The 8,113-nt window shown below is 63.0% G+C and overlaps 1 protein-coding gene across 1 annotated transcript; it reads right to left on the reverse strand.

Annotated features, from left to right (window-relative positions):
• Positions 1-12: 12 nt before the first annotated feature.
• On the reverse strand, positions 13-8,017 carry SUV39H1 (SUV39H1 histone lysine methyltransferase). The gene is made up of 7 exons (XM_077789660.1): positions 7,808-8,017; positions 7,626-7,743; positions 6,969-7,114; positions 4,542-5,204; positions 3,735-3,881; positions 2,317-2,446; positions 13-178 (listed from the first exon to the last, which is right to left on the reverse strand). Exons 1-7 carry the CDS (start codon positions 8,015-8,017, stop codon positions 39-41), a joined length of 1,554 nt encoding a protein of 517 aa, XP_077645786.1. The 3' UTR covers positions 13-38.
• Positions 8,018-8,113: the final 96 nt, after the last annotated feature.

The raw sequence follows: 8,113 nt of genomic DNA on the forward strand, positions 1-8,113 counted from the left end.
GTGGCCCAGGTGTGCGGTGGGTGTGGTCCAGGTGCGCTTTAAAACAGGAATTTGCGGCACGAGGCCGCCCCGCACTTGCACTCGATGCGGCCGCGGGCGCGGGGGGAGCCCCCCAGGGACCCCCCCACCAGCCCGAAGTTGGAGTCCATGCGGGTGCTCTCGGCGTCCACGGGGTCCACTGCGGGGAAAGGTGCGCTCAGCGACACCTGGCAGCGCGCAGGTAGGGCTGCGCGCCCCCAGGTGTGGCCAGGAACCCCCAGGTATAGCCTGGACCCCCCCAGGTGTAGCCAGGACCCCCCCAGGTGTGCCTCTGAGTCCCCCCAGGTGTGGCCAGGAACTCCCAGGTGTAGCCAGGAACGCCCAGGTATAGCCTGGACCCCCCCAGGTGTAGCCAGGACCCCCAGGTGTGGCTCTGAGTCCCCCCAGGTGTGGCCAGGAACCCCCACGTATAGCCTGGACCCCCCCAGGTGTAGCCAGGACCCCCAGGTGTGGCTCTGAGTCCCCCCAGGTGTGGCCAGGAACCCCCACGTATAGCCTGGACCCCCCCAGGTGTGGCCAGGAACGCCCAGGTATAGCCTGGACCCCCCCAGGTGTAGCCAGGACCCCCAGGTGTGGCTCTGAGTCCCCCCAGGTGTGACCAGGACCCCCCCAGGTGTGGCCAGGAACTCCCAGGTGTAGCCAGGACCCCCCAGGTGTGGCCAGGAACCCCCACGTATAGCCTGGACCCCCCCAGGTGTAGCCAGGACCCCCCAGGTGTGGCTCTGAGTCCCCCCAGGTGTGACCAGGACCCCCCCAGGTGTGACCAGGACCCCCCCAGGTGTAGCCAGGACCCCCCAGGTGTGGCTCTTGAGTCTCCCCAGGTGTGACCAGGACCCCCCCAGGTGTGGCCAGGACCCCCCCAGGTGTGACCCTGACACCCCCAGGTGTGGCCCTGGCCCCCCCAGGTATGGCCTGGACTCCCCCCAGGTGTGGCCCTGAGCCCTGTGCCAACCCCACAGTGCAGGGTGGGCTGAGGGCAGGGAGGTCTGTGCAGGACAGGTGTGTAAATGGACAGGTGTGTAACTGGACAGGTGTGTGAGGTACAGGTGTGTAAATGGACAGGGGTGTGGCAGGTATGGCAGGTACAGGTGTGTGGCAGGTACAGGTGTACTAGGTACAGGTGTACCAGGTACAGGTATACCAGGTACAGGTGTGTGGCAGGTACAGGTGTACCAGGTACAGGTGTATCAGGTACAGGTGTGTCAGGTACAGGTGTGTATCAGGTACAGGTGTGCCAGGTACAGGTGTAGTAGGTACAGGTGTGCCAGGTACAGGTGTACCAGGTACAGGTGTGCCAGGTACAGGTATACCAGGTACAGGTGTGTGGCAGGTACAGGTGTACCAGGTACAGGTGTGTCAGGTACAGATGTGTTCCAGGTACAGGTGTGCCAGGTACAGGTGTGTCAGGTACAGGTATACCAGGTACAGGTGTACCAGGTACAGGTGTACCAGGTACAGGTGTGCCAGGTACAGGTGTGTGTCAGGTACAGGTGTGCCAGGTACAGGTGTGTCAGGTACAGGTGTGCCAGGTACAGGTGTGTCAGGTACAGGTATACCAGGTACAGGTGTGTCAGGTACAGGTGTGTCAGGTACAGGTGTGCCAGGTACAGGTGTGCCAGGTACAGGTGTGTACCAGGTACAGGTGTACCAGGTACAGGTGTGCCAGGTACAGGTATACCAGGTACAGGTGTGTGGCAGGTACAGGTGTACCAGGTACAGGTGTGTCAGGTACAGATGTGTTCCAGGTACAGGTGTGTATCAGGTACAGGTGTGTCAGGTACAGGTGTGTATCAGGTACAGGTGTGTCAGGTACAGGTGTGCCAGGTACAGGTGTGTCAGGTACAGGTGTGCCAGGTACAGGTGTGTCAGGTACAGATGTGTTCCAGGTACAGGTGTGTACCAGGTACAGGTGTGTCAGGTACAGGTGTGCCAGGCACAGGTGTGTCAGGTACAGGTGTGTATCAGGTACAGGTGTGTTCCAGGTACAGGTGTGTATCAGGTACAGGTGTGTCAGGTACAGGTGTGCCAGGTACAGGTGTACCAGGTACAGGTGTACCAGGTACAGGTGTGTCAGGTACAGATGTGTTCCAGGTACAGGTGTGTCAGGTACAGGTGTGCCAGGTACAGGTGTGTGTCAGGTACAGATGTGTTCCAGGTACAGGTGTGCCAGGTACAGGTGTGCCAGGTACAGGTGTGTGTCAGGTACAGGTATACCAGGTACAGGCGTGCCAGGTACAGGTGTGCCAGGTACAGGTGTGCCAGGTGTGCGGCAGGTACCGTGCATGTTGTAGTCAAAGGTGAGCTCCTCCCCTGCCCGGATGGGCCGCGTGGCGAAGAGCGCGATGCGCGGCAGGCGCTGGTCCAGGTTCTCGATGAACACGTTGTACACCTGCAGGTTGGGGTCACACTGCCCCGCCCGGCAGGTGAGACACACCTGGCAGGTGAGCCCCACCCCCATGAGCTCCACCCACGGCACCCGAGACACACCCACACCTGGGGAACAGGTGCTGGAAGCGCCACCCACACGGCAGGTAAGGCCACACCTCTGCACAGGTAAAGGCCCATCTGGGAGCAGGTACAGCCCCACCTGTGGGCAGGTAAACCCACACCTGAGGGCAGGTAAGCCCACACCTGAGGGCAGGTAAACCCACACCTGAGAACAGGTAAACCCACACCTGTGGGCGGGTAAACCCACACCTGAGGGCAGGTAAACCTACACCTGAGCCCAGGTAAACCTACACCTGAGCCCAGGTAAACCCACACCTGTGGGCAGGTAAACCCACACCTGAGAACAGGTAAATCCCACACCTGAGGGCAGGTAAACCTACACCTGAGCCCAGGTAAACTCACACCTGTGGGCGGGTAAACCCACACCTGAGAGCAGGTAAACCCCCACGTGTGGGCAGGTAAATCCACACCTGAGAACAGGTAAATCCACACCTGAACCCAGGTAAGCCCACACCTGAGGGCAGGTAAACCTACACCTGAACCCAGGTAAACCCACACCTGAGGGCGGGTAAACCCACACCTGAGCCCAGGTAAACCCACACCTGTGGGCAGGTAAACCTACACCTGAGCCCAGGTAAACCCACACCTGTGGGCAGGTAAATCCACACCTGAGAACAGGTAAATCCCACACCTGAGGGCAGGTAAACCTACACCTGAGAACAGGTAAATCCCACACCTGTGGCCGGCTAAACCCACACCTGAGCCCAGGTAAACCCACACCTGAGAACAGGTAAATCCCACACCTGTGAGTGGGTGAACCCACACCTGAGCTCAGGTAAACCCCCACGTGTGGATGGGTAAACCCACACCTGAGGGCAGGTAAGCCCACACCTGAACCCAAGTTAAGCCCACACCTGAACCCAGGTAAACCCACACCTGAGCTCAGGTAAACCCACACCTGTGGGCAGGTAAGCCCACACCTGAGAACAGGTAAACCCACACCTGTGGGCAGGTAAGCCCACACCTGAGCTCAGGTAAGCCCACACCTGAGCCCAGGTAAGCCCACACCTGAGCCCAGGTAAACCCACACCTGAGCCCAGGTAAACCCACACCTGAGCCCAGGTAAGCCCACACCTAAGCCCAGTTAAACCCACACCTGAGCTCAGGTAAGCCCACACCTAAACCCAGGTAAGCCCCCACCTGAGCCCAGGTAAGCCCACACCTGGGCCCAGGTGAGGCGCACTCACGCTGTGGTTGACGAAGTGCGAGATGTTGCCATAGTGGGCGGCGTCCACGGTGTATACGTCGTCTATATAATCCAGATCAAAGAGGTAGGTGACGCCCTGGCGGTCGTACACCTGTCCCCGGCGCTCCGCCTCCTCCGAGGTGATGATCTGGGGCAGGGACACACCTGTCACACCTGGGGCACACCTGAACCATGCCACACCTGTACCACACCTGTCATACACCTGTGACAAACCTGAGCTCACCTTGCCCACGTACTGTATCACACACACCTGTACTGTCACACACACCTCTACTGTATCACACACACCTCTACTGTGTCACACACACCTGCACCGTCACACACCTGTACTGTCACACACACCTGTACTGTATCACACACACCTGTACTGTGTCACACACACCTGTACTGTCACACACACCTGTACTGTCACACACACCTGTACTGTCACACACACACCTGTACTGTCACACACACCTGTACTGTGTCACACACACCTGTACTGTGTCACACACACCTGTACTGTCACACACACCTGTACTGTCACACACACCTGTACTGTCACACACACACCTGTACTGTCACACACACCTGTACCGTGTCACACACACCTGTACCGTGTCACACACACCTGTCACACACACCTGTACCGTGTCACACACACCTGTACCATCACACACGCCTGTCGCACTCACCTCGCCCACGTACTCCATGACGAAGGAGTTCTTGCGGATGCGCTGCAGCGTGCGCACGCCCTGTCACACCTGTCACACACACCTGTACCGTGTCACACACCTGTCACACTCACCTCGCCCACGTACTCCATGACGAAGGAGTTCTTGCGGATGCGCTGCAGCGTGCGCACGCCCCAGCCGCGCCCGTCGTTGGTGCGGAAGATGCACAGGTCGTAGCGGATGCCGCGCTGCACCACGCGGTTGGGGCACTCGGCGCCGCAGCGGCAGTGCGAGTTGCACTCGTAAATCGGCTGTCCCGGCCGGATGCGCACCTGTCCGTCTTGGTTGTAAGCAAACCTGCTCTGTGATGCGCCCGGACAGCAGCCCCCGTTTGTTTTTGCCTCCGCCAGGCAGTCCTGGCACTCGCAGCCGGCCGTCACGGGGGTCAGCGCCACGCCTGCGCACACCTTGCACTCATCGATGTACACGAAGTTGCGGGGCGGCCCTTGCAGGTCCACGTTGTTTTCGATGGAGATGCGGCCGCGGTGGCTGCGCGTGCAGTTGATGTTCTGCTCCCAGCGCCGCAGCGCGCGCCGCTGCTCTTTCTTCTTCTCCAAGTACAACATGGCGCGCGCCGGCAGACCGCGGCGGCCCGGCCGCACCGGCCCGCCCGGCGCCCGGGCCAGGTCGGCGTGCAGCTGCTGCAGCAGCCCGCGGCAGCGCAGGTTGCGGCGCGGCTCCCAGGTGTTGGCCGACGAGGGGTAACCACGCCACTTGACCAGGTAGAAATCCTCGTTCTGCGTGGGTGGGGGGATAAAGGCGGGGTTAAAGGGGGGTTTGGGGTAGGGGGTGGGCAGTGGGGACCCCCAGGTGTGGGGACTCAAAAGGTCTGGGGGGTTCCTGGAGTGACCGCAAGGTCTGGAGACGCTGGGGGGTCTCATGAGGTCGGGAGGGACGCGGGAATCTGGAGGACTCTGAGGGTCTCACGAGGTCTGGGGGTTCCTGGGGTGACCCCACTGTGGGGGTCCTTTGGGGGTCTAAGAGGGTTCAGGGGGTCCTGGAGTGACCCCAATGTCCAGAGACCCTGTGGGGCTTTTTTGGGGCTGGGGCTTCTTGGAGTGACACCAATGCCCAGGGACCCTGTGGGGCTCTTTTGGGCTGGGGGTTCCTGGAGTGACCCCAGGGACCCTTTGGGGCTTTTTTGGGTCTGGGGGTTCCTGGAGTGACCCCAATGCCCAGAGACCCTGTGGGGCTTTTTTGGGGCTGGGGGTTCCTGGAGTGACCCCAATGTCCAGGGACCCTGTGGGGCTTTTTTGGGGCTGGGGGTTCCTGGAGTGACCCCAGGGACCCTGTGGAGCTTTTTTGGGTCTGGGGGTTCTTGGAGTGACCCCAATGCCCAGGGACCCTGTGGGGCTTTTTTGGGTCTGGGGGTTCCTGGAGTGACCCCAATGCCCAGGGACCCTGTGGGGCTTTTTTGGGTCTGGGGGTTCCTGGAGTGACCCCAGGGACCCTGTGGAGCTTTTTTGGGTCTGGGGGTTCCTGGAGTGACCCCAATGTCCAGAGACCCTGTGGGGCCGAACTGGGTCAGAGATTCTTGGGGTGTCGAAGCCTGGGGACCTTAAAGGAGACCCCGACGTCCCTGTGGGGGCTCACGAGGCCAGGGGGGTTTTGGGGTCACCAGGGGGTCCCCGTTTGCCCCCAGGGGGTCTGGCAGTGCCCAGTGTGGGGGTCCTGGGCCAATTCTGGGTTTGGGGGTCCCAGTTTGGGGGCCTGGCTGGATTCCTGGTCTTTGTGGGGTGGAATCCCGGTTTGGGGGTCCCGTGTAGGGGTCCCCGCTCTGTTCCCAGTGTCTGTGGGGGTCCCGGTTCGGGGGTCCCGGGTCAGCTCCCAGTTTGGGGTGCTGATTTGGGGGTCCCGGGTCAGCTCCCAGTTTGGGGGTCCCGGTTCGGGGGTCCCGGGTCAGCTCCCAGTTTGGGGTGCCGGTTCGGGGGTCCCGGGTCAGCTCCCAGTTTGGGGGTGCTGGTTCGGGGGTCCCGGGTCAGCTCCCAGTTTGGGGGTGCTGGTTCGGGGGTCCCGGGTCAGCTCCCAGTTTGGGGGTCCCAGTGTCTGTAGGGATCCCGATTTGGGGGTCCCGGTTCGGGGCTCCCGGGTCGGTTCCCCGTCCGGAGGTCCCGGTTCGGGGGTCCCGTCCGGGGGTCCCGGGTTGGTTCCCCGCTCGGGGTCCCGGGTCGGTTCCCCGCTCGGGGTCCCGGTTCGGGGGTCCCGTCCGGGGGTCCCGGGTCGGTTCCCAGCTCGGGGGTCCCGTCCAGGGATCCCGGGTCGGTTCCCAGCTCGGGGTCCCGGTTCGGGGGTCCCGTCCGGGGGTCCCGGGTCGGTTCCCAGCTCGGGGGTCCCGTCCGGGGCTCCCGGGTCGGTTCCCCGTTCGGGGTCCCGGTTCGGGGGTCCCGGGTCGGTTCCCCGTTCGGGGTCCCGGTTCGGGGGTCCCGGGTCGGTTCCCAGCTCGGGGGTCCCGTGTCGGTTCCCAGCTCGGGGGTCCCGTCCGGGGGTCCCGCGCCCCTCACCCGCACTCGCCGGTAGTCGCAGATCGTCTCCACCTCGAACTCGGCGAGGTTGCGGCGGGTGACCCCCAGGGCGCGGCACCGCACGCGCTGCAGCCGGCACAGCTCCTGCAGCCGCGGCCAGGGCGACAGGCAGCACACGGAGCACTCTGCGGGCGGCACCGGGGCGACAGCGTCAGGGGACGGGCGGCACCATCGAGCCGAGCCGAGCCGAGCCAGCCGAGCCGAGCCGAGCCGAGCCGAGCCGAGCCGAGCCGAGCCGAGCCGAGCCGAGCCTCTCCCGCCCGTTCCCGCCACTTCCCCCCGCTTCCCTCAGGCGCCAACGGCCGCGCGCGGGCAGCGCCGCCGGCCCCTCAGAGCGCCCCCGGCCCGGTTCTCCCCCTCCCGCAGCCCCGGAGACCCCCCGGGCCCGCCCCGCTCTCGCCACCTTTTAAATTTTCCGCCATTTTCAGCCGCCGCCGCTTTTTTTTTTGTCGTTTTCCGCCTTTTTTTTTTTTTTTTTTTTTTCTTTCTGGCGCCGCTTCCGCCCGGCGGGCAGCGCGGGGGGCGGGGCTTCCTCTGCCCGCGCCCAGCGCCCATTGGCTGGCCCGGCTGCTGATTTGCATAGTGACAGCAGCCCGCGCGCCTTCCATTGGCTGATGCGGTGATTAATTTCCATACCGACACCGTCGCGCCCCTTCTCTATTGGCCACCGCGCCGCTTTATTTGCATAATATCTGATCCCGCCATTGGCCGCCGCGTCGATTGATTTGCATAGCGCTCCCAGCAGCACCCGCGACTGTTCGTTTACATACTGGTGCGAAGGGACCGGTTTCCATTGGCCGCGGCGCTGCCTCATTTACATATCGCTCCCAGCAGCGCCCGCGCACGGCGCCGATCCCGAATTCCGCCGTTTTTCCCCCATTTTCCGCGCGGTTTTCCCGGCTCGGAGCCGCTGGAAGCGCCGGGATCCCCTCGGGGCCCCTCCCCGAGCCGCTGGATTCCCGCTCCCTCTCCTCGCTGCCGGGGCTCATTAAACGGTAATTAATGAGCGATTCATTAACGAGGCGCATGGTCACGTGACTCCTGCGTTTATTTGGGGGGGGGGGGGGGGGCACGAGGGGGGGAAAAAAGGGGAGGGGGGGCAGGAAAAGCCGGGGCCCCTCCCC

Source organism: Lonchura striata, chromosome 36, assembly GCF_046129695.1.
Source record: "Lonchura striata isolate bLonStr1 chromosome 36, bLonStr1.mat, whole genome shotgun sequence".
NCBI classification, from domain to species: Eukaryota; Metazoa; Chordata; class Aves; order Passeriformes; family Estrildidae; genus Lonchura; species Lonchura striata.